This window comes from Podarcis erhardii (genome assembly GCF_964252035.2).
Source record: "Podarcis erhardii genome assembly, chromosome: 6".
Lineage (NCBI taxonomy): Eukaryota > Metazoa > Chordata > Lepidosauria > Squamata > Lacertidae > Podarcis > Podarcis erhardii.
In genome coordinates this window covers 20,462,314-20,483,117 of record NC_138510.1, presented here as the reverse complement: position 1 = coordinate 20,483,117, position 20,804 = coordinate 20,462,314, and the positions used below count along the sequence as shown (strand labels likewise).

The following is a 20,804-nucleotide window of genomic DNA, read 5'->3' as shown; positions in this document are numbered from 1 at the left end:
CCAATTTTAATTGTTAGCCATCTTGAGGGTCCTTGTTAGGAATGAAAGGTGGGACACGATTTCATAAATCAGTAGGTATACTGAAAGATTCTCCAATGCCACCATAGCTGAGCAAGAATTTGAATCCAGGAGAACTCTAAGCCGTACCCTGGGATTGCAGAGATAAAGGGAAACACACTCTGGTCTTTGTCAGTGAGCAGAGGCTGAAACCTTTGATAGATAGATAGATAGATAGATAGATAGATTCTTTATTGTCATTACACAAGTGCAACATTGCACAAGTGCAACGAAATTGGATGCCATCCCTTAAAAACAACAAAAGCAAAACAACAACAACAACCAAACAAACCACATTCCAGCCACACCCACACCCACACCCATCAAACTCCCAGGTCACACTATCGAGTTACTGCATTTAAGAAGGCCACAGCTCTTGGATAGAAACTATTTTTCAGTCTATTTGTCCTTGACTTGATGTTTCTGTATCTCCTGCCAGAAGGCAGTAGTACAAACAGACTGTGTCCCGGGTGAGATGCATCCTGCAGGATATTGTTTGCTTTCCTAAGACAACGGGAACCGTACAGTTCTTCCAAAGATGGGAGGGGATGACCAATAATCCTTTGGGCTGTGGTTATGACCTTCTGGAGCACCTTCCTCTTCCTAGCTGTACAGCTGGAGAACCAGGCACAAATACAGTATGTGAGAATGCTCTCTATGGAGCCTCGGTAGAAGGACACCAGCAGTCTCTCACTCAGATTGTTCTTCTTTAAAAGTCTGAGGAAATAAATTCTCTGCTGGGCCTTCTTCACCAGAGCAGTGGTATTTGCGCTCCAAGTCATGCCCTGATCGATAGTCACTCCCAAAAACCTGAATTCCGCCACCCTCTCCACCCGTTCCCCGTTGATATACAAGGGCTGAATGTCCGCCTTTTTTTTCCTGTAATCCACCACCAATTCCTTGGTCTTAGCCGTATTAAGAGCCAAATTGTTCTCTCCACACCAAGCACAAAGCCGCTCCACCTCGTCCCGATAGGCGGACTCATCCCCTCCTGAAATGAGCCCCACCACCGTAGTGTCATCAGCAAACTTGATGATTTTGTTGCTGGAATAAATGGCTGTACAATCATACGTATAGAGAGTATAGAGCAGGGGACTCAACACACAACCCTGTGGTGAGCCGGTGTTAAGGCTAAGGGCTGTGGACATATGTGACCCTACTCTAACCCTCTGAGAACGTTCTGACAAAAAGTCCAAAACCCAGAGACAGGTGGAGTTGGAGAGTCCAATCGCCTCTAGCTTGGACACCAGTCTATGGGGGAGGATAGTGTTAAAAGCAGAGCTAAAATCCACAAACAGCAGCCTCACATAACTCCCCGGCTGCTCCAGATGGAACAGAGCAGCATGGAGAGTGGTAGTGATAGCGTCTTCCGTGGATCTATTTGCCCTGTATGCAAACTGGTAGTTGTCAAAAGTTGATGGAAGACAGGAAATAATGTGACGGCGCACCAGTTTCTCAAAACACTTCATGATGATTGGAGTCAGTGCAACTGGTCTGTAGTCGTTCAGACTACTGATTGTGGATTTTTTAGGCAGAGGAACAATAGTTGACGACTTCAGGCAGGGTGGGACAATAGACTGGTGTAAGGACTTGTTGAAGATCTTAGTAAAGACCCTTTACCTCCCAGGTAAACCTTTGCCTCCCAGGTGGGCTAGTTGGGCCCCATCAACCAGCTAGAGGAGGAGGAACTGTTCAGATACTTGCATTCCTCTTCCCTCCCCATTCCCCTTTCCTTTTGAATCATGTCTACTAGACTGTAAGTCTGTAGACAAGGACTGTTTTATCTTTTGATATGTGTACAGCACTGAGAGCAGAATCCTAACCCCATGATAAGCACTATTGGGAGAGAGGAGTTAGGATTAGGTGGTGGTCCCTCTGCTGGGCTATGCCAGTGGTGGAACTCTGCTGCCATGGAGGTTTCCACTGTCTTAGTAGTCCTCATAGTTTTTCCACTATTCTGCAAGTATCATTCTAATGGGTAACCCATGGGTAGGCAAACTAAGGCCCGGGGGCTGGATCCGGCCCAATTGCCTTCTAAATCCGGCCTGCGGACAGTCCAGGAATCAGCGTGTTTTTATATGAGTAGAATGTGTACTTTTATTTAAAATGCATATCTGGGTTATTTGTGGGGCATAGGAATTTGTTCATTTCCCCCCAAAAAATATAGTCCGGCCCCCCACAAGGTCTGAGGGACAGTGGACCGGCCCCCTGCTGAAAAAGTTTGCTGACCCCTGGGGTAACCAGATCTATCTGTTCCTTAAAAGACAAGCAAACCACAACTCCCTGCAAGGCAAAAGGACCTGAAAGGTTGCACAATAGCACCATCTACTGCTCATAATAGCTTCTGTACATTAAGTAGTCTAATCCTTCTCGGAAGCTACATTTCTGTTACTGTCAGATCACATTTATGCAGCGGTGTTATGGGCTCGTTTTTTGCAACTGGGAACATCTGGTTAGTTGAGCAGCAGCTGCCGCCGCCAAAACTCTGAAGACATGAGAATGAAACTTGAGAAACAGGGGCTAGCCCAAAATGCTCCCAAGGTAGAGATGGCTCCGGCAGCGGTGGAAAAGGAGTGTGATAGAAGCTCTGCTGGTTTAGCAAAAGAGCTCAACGGTGATGGGCCACCAGATCTAGACGATGGTGCAGACTTGTGTTCTTTTGGTCCAGCGGGCAAGACAAAACAAAGGGGTGGAAATTGCAAGGAGGCAGACTTGGGCTTAACATGAGGAGAAAGCTCCTAATAACAAGAGCTTTTTGGCAGTATAAAAGGCTTCCCTGGGAGGTGGTGGCCTTGCTTTCACTAGGTGAACTAAGAGGCCCATCAGGCCCATCTGCATAGGAATCTGTTATTGCAAAATTCCTGCACAAAGCAGGGAGGTTGGAGTAGATTGCTTTCAAATTACCCTCCGGTTCTGAAATCCTATGGCTATCCAAGATCCGTTAGAGATCTGTGTGCTCGTGTGTGTGTGTGTGTGTGCGTGCGTGCACACACATAGGCATATGCATTTATGCAAATACACATAACTTAATTTTAAAATGCAAAAAAATAAATTTACATAAATAAAGGTGTGTTGGGGGATAGGGCAGAGCCGACCCTACCGTTAGGCAGATTGAGAAAGCCACCTCAAACAGCAAATGCTGGGGTGGTGCAGCCTCCTACAATTCTCCAGAGTCCCATGAGCTCTCCCCAAGTCTGGTGCCTCAAGCAGTTAGCTCTGCCTACAAAGGCTGAGAGATGGATTTCCAGGTTTGGTGATGGAGTGCGTTGTTTTTGGAGGCCAAGCCACACACCACTTCCAATTTACCAAGCACCAGAGTTTGGGGAATGATTGTTCTTGACCAGCCACACCAACCTGCACTCAAGATGGAGCGAGCAGCTTTCATCAAAAGACGGTCCAGTTTATAAAACTCAGTATATATTTCCAGGGAGAAGGCCAGGTCTTTAGCCTGATTCCTGCTATCCTCATAATCTTTGCCTTCATTGCCATACAGTGTCAGGAACCCAGCTCTGGCAAGTGGGGATAGAAACAATAAAAATCCTCTTTAAAATACTTTTCTTTTCTTGCAATATAAATATCACAGTCATCTTGAACAAATGTATTAATTACAATGACTATCAGTACCATTTATATGGAAATGGTAGCATCTCTACCTCTCTATTCAAACCCTTTCATCTTCAACTCATTATGCGTGCCTTTTGAAAATTCATATCTATATTAAATATCTATCTGCTTTTCTGCTATTCTTCTTGCTTGTCTCATGCTCAGTATATCCAAAACTGAGTTTTATCTCTTCCATCCCTTTTTTTCTCATAATCAGTCTCCTCATCTATTGACAATATCACCATCTATGGTGTGTAAAATGTGTACAATGTGTACAATGACTGTGTACACGTTGCTGTTTACTCAGGCTCCAGTGAGTACACACAATATCAGCCACAATTCTCTTGCTTCTGGAGAAATGCTGTTCTCTGGCACATTTTCCCTCAAACCAGCTTCCATCTGTTTTGAAAACAGTGTTCCACAATGTGGAAGCAGAAGTCCTTTCCACAAGTGGAAAGTCACCTTGGGTTGCAACTCTTGATAACTTTTGTGAAAAAGTGAGGGCCAGCAGTCTTTAGAGCAGGATGGGGAAGCTGTGGCCCTTCAGATGCTATTAGCCTCTTACTCCCATTAATCTCAGCCACCATGGCCAATGTTGTGACATTATTCAAAAAATGTCTGGAAGGCCATCTGTGCTTTAAACTCTCCCCAACAGGCTGGTTTCTGAACTGAAAATGTTCCACTGTGTGATTCTGGCTAGATACATACCAATATACATGCCAGATCCCCAGTGGGGCTAAAGGTCTATTTGATATTTAAATTGTGTTTTCTTTCTCATCAAAAGTGGTGTTCTACAAGGCCAACTTCCATTTAGGCATTCAATATGTATTCTTCTCCACATCCTGCAGGATGGTGGAAGGATAGACCAGGAAATCAACTGTGCCAATTTCATTCCTAAGGACATACCATTGCAGATTTTACTTAAGAATTAAGACCAAGCTTCCTTTCTTGGACAGACCCATGTTTCGAGGGCCTTTGGGCAAGATGCTCTCTGTGGGCTCAGCACGTCCTCATTGCTGTCTCCCTGGCCTATTTGCTTGCCCCTCACCCTATGGGCTGGTCCAGTTTGCAGACTCACCCAGAGGGAGAGGGCAAGGTCTGATGGATGCTGCTGTTCCTTCTCTCCCTTCCTGTTGCTGTTCATTTTCCTTGTGAGGAATGGCAAACAGGTAGCAAGAGCAAGGAGGAAGAAAAGCAGAGGGTTGGCAATGGGTCCCTTGCTGAGTTCGGAGCCCCAGCTGGTACCCAGTGATGCCCCTGGGTATCTGATGTAGGAATCACCTGATCCCTTATATCCCTGCCGAGTCACTACTGGTGGTCGCCCATGGTTCAGATGCATGGCTTGTATCCACAAGGAGCCATTGGGTTGGTATTGCGAGCCCAGTTTTATGAGATGCCTTTCCAGTTGATATAGACAGCCCTCTCCCCACCTGTTGAACTTCCAGCACCCACGGAATACTTTTTTTATTCCAGCAGGCAGCTTAATTGAATTCTGACTTTGTAATGTTAACTGATTATACTGAGTTTCTTGTGCATCACTTAGAGATGATGGCAACTAAGCGGTATATAAACCGTCTGAATAAATATATGCTGGCCCTAAGTGGACCTCACCGCCATCTTCCTGTATCAGAGGAAAGGGCTTAGGTATGCTGTGCTCACCTGAACATTGTACTGTAGGAGAGGTGAAACAGACCGTCCTCTTTCCACTGCTGGCTGCCTCTACTTGGGTCAGAAAGCAGAATGGTTCGTAAGTTGAAGAACATCGCCTTTGTTAGGGTGGGGAGATTCTTGTTCTGCAGAGTCCTGGAGAGGGAAAAATGGGACAAAACAAACCTCTTTACTTTAGAAGAATAAAAGCGATAGCTTATTAAAGGTGTAGTGTAACCATTCATAAGACATAAGTTCCTTTTCTTTTGTTACAGGCCCTGTTACAAAGTGTAGAATTTAAATCAGGGACAGTAGCAATTAAAATAACAGTAAGAGGCAAGATTTAGAATGTTTCAGTCGTGAACAATGCAATCCCATTGAAAACTGCAACATGTGACATTGTCTTTCTTATCTGCTGCGTACACACTGTGAGTTCTTGAAGGGCTGAACTCACAAAACTACTGTTAATGGTGAAAGAATCAGTGTTAAGAGTCTCCCTAGGCTGTAGTCATTTTTCCTAAATACAGTAACTTAAAGCTCCCCACCACCCCATCTGGAGGAGAAGCTGTCACGGTGCCAATTAAGGGGCTCTCATCATATTTCTCAGCAGGAAGCAATACAAAGAGCAGGACTTGCAAACAGGAGTCTTTAAATTAAAGGCGTGATCATCCACAGTTGCTTTGCCTGAGCTGCAGTCCCATTCGACTACAGCAGCTAAAAATGCCCACAACTGAGATCTAAAAAATACGGGAGGACAACACAGAAAATACTGGACTGCAGCAATTTAACAACGGCATCATCTGGACTCTCCATAAAAAGCATACAACCAAAGGGTGGCAATTCCAGAGAAAAGGACTAATGGAAAATGTTATGTACTGAGTTGAATAGGATCCAAAATGCAGCAGTCTGATTGGTCCTAGAACAATAGGATCCAGAATGCAGCAGTCTGATTGGTCCACAGGAGCCACCCATTCCAGCTCCAGGTGGAAGTGAATCTGCAACCTGATTGGCCTACAGAAGAATCCCAGAATTAGCCAATCACATGGGGCCCATTGTGTAAATAATGTATATAAAGCAGACATTCTGGGGGAACTTCCATTCCTCCTCACCACTATGAGCTGAATAAAGAACATGAAATCCACTCTCAACTCCTAGTATATTTCAGAGAAGCAAGCATAGATAGTGGTTTGGATGAACTCAGAGGTCCCAAGTGAGCCGGCAAGCTTCCCTAAAATACGTCTACGTACCATTATCAATATTTCCCTGCAACAATTGCTGGAGAGGACAGGCGTACTTCGGGGTGCATTCTTAGTTCATTAATGGCAGCCAATTGGCCACGTGCCCTTTTTTGTACTGAACATGAAGCCTAGAGTTTATTTCTGATGTTCACGCTTCAGAGCCACTGGACATACATACAGGCAGGCCCCACCTGGACCATAAATTGAAAGCAGAATCATACCACTTTCGACAGTCCAAAGGATCCTGGGAACTTCAGTCTCTTATGGGCACTGAGAATAGGTTAGGAGACACCTGCTCCCCTCATGGAGCCACAGTTTTCAGAGTGGTTTAACCATCCCTCTTTGCAGGGAGCTCTGGAAATTGTAGCTCTTGGGCTTGTTTTTGTCAGAATAAGTGTAAAGGAACTAGCAGAATATAACATGCTGAAGGAATAAGGTCTTGAGAAGAGACAGAGAAAGGCCCCCACATAACAAGACCCAAAGCTGACAGTGTGGCCAACATTACTGTATAGTTTGGTGCCCTTCTGAGCAGCCACTATCTTCTATTTACATATCTGTCACATTTGCATCTCATCTTTCCTCCAAAGAGGTCAGGCAGCATTTCTTTCCATTTTATGCTCACAACAACCCTGAGATGCAGGTTAGGCAGGGAGATGATGTCTGGCCCTTAAATTCTGCAGCAAGGTTCACTACTGAACTGAGACAGGAACTCTCCTCATTCTGCCCCACACACCATGCAGCCTTCATTACCCAAAACTACATCGATTGCTTCTTTGCAAACCATTCTGTTACTGAACACCTCAGAGGACTAAATGACTCTGTTTTTCTTGGCCCGCTCACTGGGAAATTTCCACAAGTAAAGCTTTCACAAGGAACTTGCATCCAGCAGAGCCACTCCTTGTTTACATTAGCCAACATTAATTCGATCTGCTGGTTATGCTTTTACCTAAGGAGGTGGTAATGCACATCTTTGTGATCCATTCAACTGAGGTGTAATAAGAGTACTACCGATTATTAATATCAGAAGAAACTAGAAGCAACAGTATAGTGTCATCTTTACAATAAAAGAATCATCGGCTGGGGAAGGAATAGGAAACCATTTCTAACCAGCAGGCCATATCCTTATTTCCCCACCCCTGCAGGGCCAAACTGTATATGTGGCTGGGGCCACACACCTGTCAATCACCTGACATCATAGTGACATCAAGTAATGCGGTGCTTTGTAGCACCTGCTGTCAGAACTTCAAAGTGCAGCATGGAGCTATTTGAAAACCCCTTTACAATACCCCCAAATGACTCTCTGAATCTCCAAAACCAGAAGTTTAAAGAGCAACACAGGACTGTTTGCAAAAGAGCTTTCAAACAGCCCCACACTGCACTTAGGCTGTGCACACCTGTTCCCAGCAGGGGAACAGGCAGGTACAGCCAAACTGAGCAGGATTGTATTGTCCACTCATCCTGCTGGCTGCAGAAGTCTGCTTCAACAGCATGCTTCCCACAGATTATCCTGCAAGCCAGAGGTTTTCCGCCCCTGAGTTGAGACAAAGAGACGGAAATGCAGACCAGGTTCCAATCTCACCTTTGCTATGAGCTCACCAAGCGACCTTACACAAGCCACTTTCTGCAAAATTTAGAAATAATCAACCAGCTCCTCAGCTAATGCCAAAAACTCAAGAGAGTTGGTGCCAGTTGTATCTTGTAGGGGAGGGAATTCCAGAACTGGGGTGCCACCACTGAGAAGGCTGTCCCCCATATTGCTGCATAATAAGCATCAGCTAAAGGCAGGGCAACCAAGAGAGCCTCCCTTGCAGATGCCAGCAATTGGAGAGTCATAACCAGATGACATCAGCTGCTCTCCCAACTATCCAGGCCCAAAGTTGCATATGCGTTTACAAAGCATTCATATAAGTGCCGGCATTGTAAGGTTGTTGTCAAGCAAGTGCAACTTGCAGCATCATTCCCTGCCCCCGCCCAATAGTACTGAGCTGTAAACACAGTTATCTAATGCTTCCAGTCATGTGACTCCAGCTCCATCAAATGAGCATTTATCCTCAGTGTTGTTGTTTTTTCCTTTTCATTTGCCAGTGTAAACTCTGAGGTCTGGTTGTTTATGTTCTGCTATTGCCTTCTCCCTCTGCCCTCCGCCTCAGTTTTAAGGGTTTAATGCAGTTTGTGGCTATGCTAGAGATTCCTCCTCCCCAGGTACAAAAGATTAAAACCCAGACACCATTCAAAATTTGAGATTCTACAGGAAGACTCTGAAAACAACAATATTTACAAAGCCAAGCTGCTTATCCATCTCTTCTTGTAAGGACCTTTAAAGAAGGAAGAGGAAAAAGCAGCCCTCTGGATTGCTAGAGCGTGAGATTCTTAATATCAGGGTCATGGATTTGAGCTCCACTCTGGGCAAAACGATCCCTGCCTTACAGGAGTCGAACTGCCCTGAGACCCCCGAGTATAGGGCGGTATATAAATTCAATCCATCTATCTATAGAGGAAGAGATGCGGGTGGTGCTGTGGGTTAGACCACAGAGCCTAGGACTTGCCAATCAGAAGGTCGGCGGTTCGAATCCCAGTGACGGAGTGAGCTCCCATTGCTCGGTCCCTGCTCCTGCCAACCTAGCAGTTTGAAAGCACGTCAAAGTGCAAGTAGATAAATAGGTACCGCTCCAGCGGGAAGGTAAACAGCGTTTCCATGCTCTGCTCTGGTTCGCCAGAAGCGGCTTAGACATGCTGGCCACATGACCGGGAAGCTGTACGCCGGCTCCCTCAGCCAATAAAGCGAGATGAGCACTGCAAACCCAGAGTCATCCGCAACTGGATCTCATGGTCAGGGGTCCCTTTATTACTTTATCTATAGAGGACCCTTGTGGTCCCTTCTATGATGTTGGATGCCAAGTCCCTTTAGGCCAAGCCAGCTCACTGGATGATATTAGGCCAACCGTTGCTGCTCAGCCTAACCTCACAGGGTTGTTGTGAGGATAAAATGGGGAGGGGGTCACCACCTTGAGCTCCTTGGAGGAATGGTGGAACACAAATGCAACAAATAAATAGATGGCCCATGGTACGGCGGCTTGGCTTTTGCAAGCACTGTTCATGTAAAAAAGGCACCTACATTCTCATCATGACCTTTTCCGCATTAGGGTCATAATCCGGCAGCTTGACTTCAAACATTCGGTCCATTAAAATGCGGGCATACTGGCCAAAGTCCAGCTTGGAACGTGACTCCCAAAGCACTGCTTCGTAGGAATGGGGGTCCAGTAAAACGGTGACAAATTTCCCTGCAGCTTGAACCTGAAATACAAACAAGCCAAGCAAATCACGAAAATGCGAAACTCGTGCGTTATTCATTAAAGGAAGTGAAAATATAAATGTGGCCCTAGAAATAAATGTGTCATACAATTGCTTTCCAAATCCATGTTTAACCAGCAGCATTGTAAACCCCCAAGAAATAAAAGCAAATGCAATTAGGTGCCATATATTTATAGCACCAGAAACGAAACAGCTCCATCGCAAACTTTCCATTATTCCCTCTTGGGAAGGTTCTTAAATGAGCCAATATGGTTCCTATCAGCCCCATGTTCTTCCCCATCACAGCACTGCACTGGAAGGGGTGGTTCCTCTTCTCCCTGTATCGTGTTGTGATGGGTGGGAAAATATCTGTCACTGCTCTTCAGAGACTACTCTGGGAAGAGGAGAGGTGACGATTCCTCCCTCCCAGGTCAGCACTGGGTTTGATGGAGAGGTTTAGAACCTCAATCCCATGCTGAGATGCAGAGATCTCCCCAAATGCAGCACTGAGCTTGGTAGAAAGATTTAAACCTAACCTCTCCACCAAGACCAGCAGCACATCGCAATATTATATAATTAAGGCTTTTGATCTTTGATTTGCTTGGAAGAGGATAAAAGATTCTCCAATTTGTTGATATTAGACAGAAGAAGGATCTCATTAGCCACTGGAGAGATGTTAAAAATCTTTGGACGGTTTCCTAGAATCTGTGTAGGAGCTGTGTCACACTTTTAAATTTGGAAATCCGCCATGATGGAAGTCAAGACCGAGCTGCAGAATTACAAATAGCCATAGGGGGAGGTGAGCCTTTAATATTTGTATTTCCAGTTTGATTTGGTAAAACTCCCTTGGAAAAGCTAATGTTTGATGCCTGGGAAAATTAATGAGCAGATCCTTAGACTTGATTTCATCGTAACTGACTGAAGATGGCGGCTGCCAGAAGCAAAAAGACCTTTGGATTGATTGGGCAGAAACACCAGCATGTGAGGAGATGCTGCAAACTTATAGAGGGGAATCATAGACATAAAATCCACACAGAAACACATCATTGCTAGTTTCAACTCGCTTGTGGGAACAACTCAGAGGCCGTGAAAGAAGGAAGGTTAACAACAGGAAGAATTAGAGGAACCATCGAAAATGACTATGAAAAGCAGTAGAAGTATGAGATGATCAGAACCCGCCAAACTTGAAGCATGGGAAGTCCTATTTAAAAAATTTATAATTTTGCAGAATATTTGGATTATTTGATATGTATATGTATAATTTGGAATATTTGATGTGATTTGATTGGATTGTTAGTGGAAAATTTAATAAAAATGATTTTTTTTAAAAAAAAAAAAGACCAGCAGCACATCGCACAACAGTGTGGCACGTTCCTGTCTGTGTGACATGTGGGTGGGTTTGTGTGTCTGTGTTAGATAATGTCACAGAGGAAGACTTCTGATCTGCCTTTGGTGCCTGTTTCAATTCTGGTGAGTGTGTGTGCTTTCGTGTGGGTTTATATGAGGTGTATGTGTGGTGGCGCCACGCATTCTGGCCAGAGCATGTTTTCAGTGGCAAAAGCGCCCGCAACCACCACTCACAAGTGGCCTTTGGAGAGTTGGCTAGCCTAGAGTGGAACCCCCAGGCTGGAAAGGGGTTAGCTACCTCTGCGATACAATGAATAAAATTCTAGGGTTTCCCAAATGGTAAAACTGTGTCATAACTTTGCTCACTGATTCCTGTGCATAGGGCTGTCGCCATGCGTTTCCCTTGAAGCAATGCTTGAAGAGAAGAAGGCTGTGGGTCAGCAAGAATGGCTGGTGTTCCCTAATAGTGCAAGATCTCCCTATGAGTTTATTTCTCTCTCTGAAGAATTGTGTATTGAGCAACAGGAGGCTGCACTGATGAGTTGTCTAAACATGAAGGCACTGTGTCATTATGTAAAACTGACGCTGCTCTGTGGAAGGGAAGATCACATAAAAGCTATCCCTGTGTAGACTATTTTGTACACAAAGCTTCTCACACGTAAGGTTGCTTGGTCATCATCCAGAGATGGTGCCTGGCTTTTGAAAAGCTGCAAGACAGGATGCAGCTGGTCTGCCTTGTCCCACCCCATTGCTTCAACTATCTCATCACCCACCTTCATCTCCCGTGAGGCAAAAGAAGAATTTTGTTTGCAGGCACAGGCACGAAAGAAGTGGAAGAGGCACAGGAGGATTGAAGGCACAGCAGCTGCATTCTCTCTTGCTTTTTGGAGTGTGAAATTGGCTCTTGGGATACAATCAGAGCTTTTTCTTCAACTGGAAGTCGCCAGAACTCAGTTCCGGCACCTCTCAGGAGGGCACCATTATAAGAGAACAAGGGAAGTGTTCATGGTGAGTTCCGGCACCTCTTTTCCTAGAAAAATAGCACTACATATAATGCATTTGGGTCGTGAATGGGCCTTATGCTGGCTGGTGATAGCAGTGAGCTCAGCTTGGGATCCAGCAGATCCTGGGCCAGCTCAGCCCTACCCACCTGTTATGTACTGAGCTGAATCCTAGAACAATAGGATCCAGAATGCAGCAGTCTGATTGGTCCGCAGGAGGCACCCAGTCCAGCTCCAGGTGGAAGTGAATCAGCGACCTGATTGGCCTGCAGGAGCAGCCAATCAGGTTCCTGGATGAAGTGAATCAGCAACCTGATTGGCCTGCAGGAGTGGCCAATCAGGCTTCTGGAGGAGGTGAATCCGCAACCTGATTGGCCTATAGGAACAGCCCGGAATTAGCCAATCACGCGGGGCCCATTGTGTAAATAATGTATATATAGCTAGACATTTTGGGGAAAATTTCATTCATTGCTACTATGAGCTGAATAAAGAGCATGAAATTCACACTCGACTCCGAGTATATTTCACTGGCGACGAAGGAGGGATTCTGCTGAGCTGACCACCACACACAGCACTGCAGCACCGCCACCTGCCGCACCACTGCATCGCACCATGCATCCAGACTTCAGCTCCGGTGCCCTCCTTCAGGGCTTTCCACTGGGTGGAGATAGTGCCAGTAGACCTCTCATTTGCCCACCTATTCAGAACCAAGTGGAGCTGGGCAAATGAGAGGTCTGGTTCAGCTAGTAGAGCTGGGTGGACAGACACCTCCACTCAATCCAAATGACCCACAACCCAGTGTCAGAGTTGGATTGGTCTGTTAGTAAAGTACTTAGAGCAGAATGAAAGCATAGAGGGAAACAGGAGGCTGGTTATTGAGAGTGAGGGAGGGCAGAAGATCTAAGGACTTTTTCTAGATTTAGACCAGCTTTCTGGGATCACCAGCTTCACAGGACTCAAGGGAATTCTGGGCTTCTCCTACAAAACTAGGGTCAACAAGTTGTCAACAGTTCAGGAATGGCTCAGGACACTGAGATGCCCGAGGCAAAGGACAAGATAGAGATAGTGCTCTTCTCAAACTCAACTAGGCAGGCATTTAAATCTTACTTCAACACTGGTTGAAGTGTCATCCACCGCAGCACTTCAGGGGTGCTGGACTGGCCACCGGGCACATACAGCTCTGTTAGGCAACACTTCGCTGCTTATCCCCAGCTCTTAGCACAGGGCCCGCCCATCTTTTTAGGCCTATGGGCACATTTAGATTTGTGAGTGAGTCCCATGGACACCTGCTCTAGGGTCACTTTCTTCCTTACTCCCTAGATCACACACACACAGTGCACACACATGGAGACACAGAAAGAGAAAGTGCATACACATATCCTAAGTAATTTGGTTAAAAGTTGGACCCAGTAGAATTAATCTGAACCCTGGAAAGCAAATACAATCAAAAGAGAAAGAGGGAATGTGTGTCACCCTACCAACTTCCTCCTTCAGCTTTATGTACTCAAGGGAGAAAAAGGTAAATATCTTCAGCACTCATGACAAAGAGGGGCAATTAGTGGGTGGGTAGAGGATCAGAGGCCTTTTAGCCCCCCCCCCCCCCAAGGGTGTTATTGTTTCCATAGACTCCATATTGGTGACATTTGTCCTAGCATCTCTCTGCTAAATGCTGCTAATCTCCTGCCCTGCTACAGGCACATCCTCTGACCAACAGCACTGGTGATGTGGGGAGCAGGAGACCAGGGCCTGAGTCATGGTGGCACCCATTCATCACCTTCAAAAAACAATAATGTAAAATTAAATGCTAAGGTGGCTCACGGAGAGGACTTGGTACTCACCGTGTAAATATCCCCATGCTTCTTCCTCATGTCACTCATGAACTTGGCAGCATCTCTGCCAAATTCCAGCGCATGCCCAAGCCAAGGAATGCAACCTTTGTCAAGTGGAGGTTCCCCCGGTCGCCTGGAAATAAGACCAATATGGAAACTATTAACTATATTGGCATTTAATCATTCCAAACTCTTATCATTAGCATTCCAAACTCCCTTATTGGTACCTCGGGATGCGAACAGGATCCGTTCCGGAGCCCCGTTCGCATCCAGAAGCAAACGTAACTAGCGATGGCATGTCTGCGCACGTGCATGTCACTTTTCGCCGCTTCTGCGCATTCGCGTGATGTCATTTTGAGTGTCTGCGCATGCGCGAGTGGCGAAACCCAGAAGTAAAGCGCTCCGTTACTTCCAGTTGCCACGGAGTGCAACTCGAACGTGCTCAACATGAAGCATATTCAACATGAGGTAGGACTGTACAACAACTGCAATATTAATGACATCTATTCATCTTGACACATTGAGTGATTTTTAAACCCGTAGGTGAAGCATTCTATATCCGTATACCTCCTGTGTGTGACAATTATTCTGAATAAAAAGACAGTCCTTTATTTGAAAGATTTCTCTCTTTGAAGGGTTTTCCAGTCCAACCAGTCTGCTGGAATAGCTCAGTCGGCACAACATGAGACTCTTAATCTCAGTGTCGTGGGTCCAAGCCTCACGCTGGGCAAAAGATTCCTGCATTGTGGGTATTAGAGTTGGTGACCCTTGTGGTCTCTTCCAACACCACAGTTCAGTGATTCTATGATTTATTTAAAGAAAAAGACCACAAAGAAGGGGAAATGGAGGCTTTGAATATGCCTATCAGCATTTAGCACTGCGGGAACAAACTGATGGATTATATTTCTAGTTAAAATAATTATATCATGCGGCTGCAGGAATGCAATGGATAAAAGACTGGATTACATTAAAAGAAACTGACGTGTTAGATCGAGAAGGCCACAATAATAGGTATGGCTGGCGCGCGTATTTAGTATATGACAAAGTGAAAGCCCACAGGGGATTTTTGAGCCATGTGATAAGGAAATCATTACAGTGGTACCTCGCAAGACGAATGCCTCGCAAGACGAAAAACGCGCAAGACGAAAGAGTTTTCCGTTTTTTGAGTCATTCCGCAAGACGAATTTCCCTATGGGCTTGCTTCGCAAGACGAAACATCTTGCGAGTTCTTGCGAGTTTGTTTCCTTTTTCTTAAAGCCGCTAAGCCGTTAATAGCCGCTAAGCCGCTAATAGCCGTGCTTCGCAAGACGAAAAAACCGCAAGACGAAGACACTCGTGGAACGGATTAATTTCATCTTGCGAGGCACCACTTATACAGTACAAAATATGGATTAAATACAAAGGAATATTGGAGCCAAAGATACCCCTGTGGACCTCACCCACAGAAGCCATGGCAGTTAAAAAAAGAAACATGAAAGGAGAATGGCCGACATACAGATCAGTCTTGGAAGTAGATAAGGATAAACCAACATTGAAGAAATATGAGGAAATTAAAAACTTGCTAACAGATTGGCTACAATATTCCAGCTACATCAAAGATTAACTATAGATTCAAAACAAGGAACTGCAAAGGAAACATCTAGATTTGAAAGAGAATTAATATTTAACAAAAAGGAAAATATTTCACGAGTGTATGAGCATCATCTGGAATGGGAAACAAAAGAGGAACAAGTTAAAGCAGTTATGGTTAAATGGGTGCAGGACTTTGGGCATAATATACTTATGGAGCAATGGGAGAGATTATGGACAACAGACATTAAATTCGCAGCATGCTATAATCTTAGGGAAAACGCCATGAAAATTGTATATAGAAGGCATCTTACTCCCAAAAAGCTTGCTGTATAAAGGGAAAACATCAACCTGTTGGAGATGCAAAAAAGAGGAGTGGTCATACTATCATATGTGGTGGACCTGTGTAGCCATTGGCAAATTCTGGAATGATATTTATAACAAGTTTAAGAAACTATTTAAAATCACCTTCAAAAAACCCCCAGAGATTTTCCTATACTACTACCAGAAATTAAAAAAGATATAAGAACACTGTTTATGTATTGTATAACAGCAGCTAGAACCCTTATAACAAGGAACTAGAAGAATGAAACGCTCCCAGAGATTACAGATTGGCAGATACTCATGTTAGAATATCTACAATTAGCAAAACTGATGGAATCAGTTAGAGGAATATTGAAACAAAAAACAAAAACAAAACAAAACTAGAGAATGGATAATATTTAAGAATTATGTAAAACTTTATTGTACAAATAACTCCATATTAGAAGAAATTGTGTGATATCTGTAAAGAAAAAGATCAAAGGAATGTATACAAAGCAGAAAGAAATTATATTAAACAATGTAAACCTGTGTAAAAAAGAATGTTATATCAAACAGTATAATGAGAAGGATGGGAAGGATTGTGCCAATGAGTACTTTTACTATGTAAATAACTTTGTCTTTTTTGTTTTTTTATTTGATTTCTTTGTTTCTTATCTGTTACTTCTTTATTTCTTCTTCTTTTTCTTTATAAATTTTCTATTTTATATAATTTTCTCTTTTTTTACCCTGTTAAGAGATAGTACATAATGTTTGTACAGACATGCAATTTTTTTAATCCATAAAGAATTGATAGTTTAAAAGAAAAGAAAATAAAACAAGTTAACAGTCACAAGAATAGGGTGGGTCCTAAAAAATAAAGATTTCAACCGTAATATATATATATATATATATTCTAAATTTGCATCTATACACATAAAGTAGCCAAGGCAAAATTTATGCAAAGCCATGTCTTCATTTGCTCTCTTTATTGGTAATTCATCAATGGCCACTTTAATTGAAGGTCATCTGCAGTGTCACAGATATTAACACCCCAGGCTGAAGTTGCATTTGCTCTCACACACAATGCTTTTGTGTTCAGCTTTCAGACATATGGTAATCACGTGTAAAGAAATCTGAAGAAGTGTGCATGCACACGAAAGCTCATACCTAGAACTAACTCAGTTGGTCTTTAAGGTGCTACTGGAAGGAATTTTTTTATTTTGTTTTGACCATGGCAGACCAACACGGCTACCTATCTGTAACTAAAGAAATCAAGTAATGCACATGCTGTCTGTGTTCAAATGGGGGAGTGATTATCATTTTCCCCTGCAAGAGGCCCGTGCTGATACTGCAACCCAGTCTCAATTGTTTACCTATGTCTTAAATCACAGTGATTAGTTGAATTAATAAAAGGCTTAAGAGGAATGGAAATCTGCTTTTCTGTTAGCCAAAAACCAGCAGGCCACACAGGATTCTGCTGCTAACCAATAGCTTAGCTTACGTAAACTGTGGGTTAATCTATTCTAAAAATGGACGGGCAGGGTGACATCTTGGCTCCAAAGCCTTCCTGCAGTTTCAAAACCAAAATGTTAAAAATACAGCATTACAAAAAGGCGTTTATTATTTCAGTTTGATTTGAAAGCACCTCAGGCCTTTCCTGCATTTTGTACGCTCTTTTAAAAGTCAGTAGAAGCTATGTGCAGGCAGGTAAGCATGCTAGATTTTTCCAGAAAAACACTGGAGGAAAAGAGAAGTGGGGCAGAACGTTCTGGAATGAGTTGTTCTCCAAACTCCTGAATTAATTCCTATTTATAACCCTACCATGGAATCCAAAGCAGCAAACATTTTATTTAATCATTTCATTAAATTTATAGGCAGCTTGATTGTTAAAAAAACTTCAAAGTGGTTTACAAGAAGATAAATTGACAAGAAAAATTCACAACTCTACTTTAAAACATACCAAAGTTAAAATGCTAAAACAGATTAAAATTACCTCAGCTTCCTAAGCATCTGGGAACAAAAATGTTTCAGACCATACCCTGGAATCCTCAGACGTACTCAGAGTTAACATACCCTGCAAGTGTCTCAGGAAAACCAGGACATTCAATTTTTCTCCCCACAAGAGCACAACACTGAAATTTCACCCTTTTTTCAGGGCTGCAATCTTGCATAGTGCCCCAAAATGCACACTTTTGGGCACAGTGAGAGCATGACCCAGGAAAAAGTGCCTAATTTGGGCTTCATGATCATGGCCACGCAACTTGTGCAGGAGCATGGATCGGAAGATGTGCCTCCTGGTTTTGGGACTCAACATGTTGGAGGGTAGGAAGTAAACATAAACTGTTTCTTTCAGAGGACCAAAAAGAAGAAGTGGATCTAACGAAACAGTGGGCTCACTGGGCATTTCCGTATCCCAAATGAGGAACTGGACACGGCTGGTTTTCCTAAATCAAAGAGGTCTAGCTTGTTTAGAGTATGGCTAGTTCAGATCACGACATGTTGAGCTAATCTTTCCAAGCATGCAAAGCACCACTCCAGGCTTCTTTAGAAGGAAGGGTGGGAGATCAATATGACAGACCCTCCAAGTCTACCTATTTTCCAGGGACGTCCCTGATTTAGAGAATCCGTCCCAAATTCTGATTTGATCCTAGAATGTCCCACTTTTCCTTAGGATGTCCCTATTTTCTTTGGAACAATGTTGGAAGGTATGGAGTCATCCGACCCCCAAGCCATATGAAGGCAATCCAGTATAGGGAAAGTTTTTTTTTTAATGGTTAATGTTTTATTGTGTTTTTACATATGTTGGAAGCTGCCCAGAGTGGCTTGAGCAACCCAGTAAGATGTGTGTGGTATAAATAGTAAAATTATTGTTATGGAATGGGACAATAGGAGAAATGTTGAAGGGTATGATATGATAAATCAAAGAATACATTCAAAGCCTCAAGATCCTCGTGGCCAAAGCAATGCCCACAGACATATCTGTCTCTGTTTAGATTTTTATTGCTGAGTTTTATATCCTTGAAATGGGAAAAGACCACAGCCAGAGGCCACAAGGAAGAAGAAGAAGAAGAGTTTGGATTTGATATCCCGCTTTATCACTACCCGGAGGAGTCTCAAACCCCTCAAACCCCCATTGTTCAGCCCGGACACTGAGGTCCAGCTCCAAGGGCCTTCTGGCAGTTCCCTCACTGCGGGAAGTGAAGTTACAGGGAACCAGGCAGCGGGCCTTCTCGGTAGTGGTGCCTGCCCTGTGAAATGCCCTCCCATCAGATGTCAAGGAAATAAGCAACTATCCTAGTTTTAAAAGACATCTGAAGGCAGCCCTGTTTAGAGAAGTTTTTTATGTTTAAAGCTGGGAAACCCAGTCAGATGGGCAGGGAATAAATAAATTATTATTATTATTATTATTATTATTATTTTTATTATTATTACCGCATGCCCTGCAGCTCTTATTACTGACAGAATAAGAAGATTGTCTGCTTTCTCCAAACATTCACAATTTTCTAAACCCCTGTCAGGTCCTCAAAAAAGGACAAACCCCAAACCCTTTAGCCATAGTTTAGACCCTCAACTCATATATCATTTTAGACTGTGTATTTTCCTGACAATAAACCCACTGACTTACTTCCCAAGAAACATGCTGGGAACCAAGCTGCCCGTTTCTCAGTTCCCTATTTTGATTAAATACAATGGCTTGAATTAACGCCTGTACATCGGCATGCCACAACTTTACATAATCACTGCGTTTTCTGGTTTTGGCTACCAGACAAAATAAAGCAAAGGACGCAGGAATCCTGAAATAAACTGTCTCCCCCACCCACCCCCAGTTTCTACTGTACAAGACAATTTACAAAGAAATACATTCTGTCCTGTCAGTGGGAAAATATGATGGCCAGACATTGTACGCTATTAGCAGATGGAAATAGCATATCATTAATTAACTAAATAATAAGATAATTAAATTTATATCCCAACCTTCCTCCCCATGGAGACTGGGGTGGCAAAACAAACACATTATTATTATTATTATTATTATTATTATTATTATTATTAGCCGAGGGCTTTCTGGTGGTTCCCTCACTGCGAGAAGCGAGGTTACAGGGAACCAGACAGAGGGCCTTCTTGGTAATGGCGCCCATAGGCGCCGATTCCATGGGGCCTGAGGGGGCCCAAGCCCCCTCAAAAATTCGTTTGGGGGGGCTCTGCCCCCCCAATAATTTAAAAAAATTATTAGTTATATTATGCTTTGTAAAATCACAAAATTATGTTGGTATTTTTTATTTTCCTTGTTTGACAATAGTTACCTTTTAAAATACATTCAGTAATGAGTTAAAACAAAGCCACTCCCGATCTAGAGAGGGGGTGGGGTTGCGGGCTCTCGACCCATCAACAATCTCGCGGGGCTGGCGTCAGCCCCGCGAGAAGCGGGGATTCCCCCTAGCTCATTAATATTCACCGCCCACGGCGGCAGCCAATCGGCTGCCGCAAAGGGCGGGCCCTCACAGGTTCACTTAAGGTCGGGGCAGCCCGGGGCTCGCCCCTTTCGTTCCCCCAGCAGCAGCGGTTTGGAGGTCTTGCCCCCCCCCAATATTTTTTATAAGTCGGTATGGGCCCCCGCCCCCCCAATATTTTTTATAAGTCGGCGCCCCTGATGGCGCCTGCCCTGTGGAACGCCCTCCCTTCAGATGTGAAGGAAATAAGCAGCTATCCTATCTTTAAAAGACATCTGAAGGCAGCCCTGTTCAGGGAAGTTTTTAATATTTAATGCTGTACTGTTTTTAACACTTGATTGGAAGCCGCCCAGAGTGGCTGGGGAAACTCAGCCAGATGGGCGGGGTATAAATTATTATTATTATTATTATTATTATTATTAAAAAAGAAATTTAAAAGAGTTCTAATATATTAAAAACAGTTCTAAC

General features: G+C 43.8%; 1 protein-coding gene across 3 annotated transcripts in view; it reads right to left on the bottom strand.

Moving 5' to 3' along the window:
* Nucleotides 1-20,804, bottom strand: part of PTGIS (prostaglandin I2 synthase) — a 45,635-nt gene that overhangs the window by 18,073 nt on the left and 6,758 nt on the right. For all 3 annotated transcript variants that reach the window (XM_081867839.1, XM_081867837.1, XM_081867838.1), the window contains exons 2-5: nucleotides 14,023-14,146; nucleotides 9,661-9,839; nucleotides 5,320-5,463; nucleotides 3,412-3,566 (exon numbers count right to left, since the gene is read on the bottom strand). In XM_081867839.1, coding sequence (XP_081723965.1) covers nucleotides 3,412-3,566; nucleotides 5,320-5,463; nucleotides 9,661-9,839; nucleotides 14,023-14,061 — 517 coding nt within the window. In that variant the 5' untranslated portion in view covers nucleotides 14,062-14,146. The remainder of the gene's footprint in view (nucleotides 1-3,411; nucleotides 3,567-5,319; nucleotides 5,464-9,660; nucleotides 9,840-14,022; nucleotides 14,147-20,804) is intronic.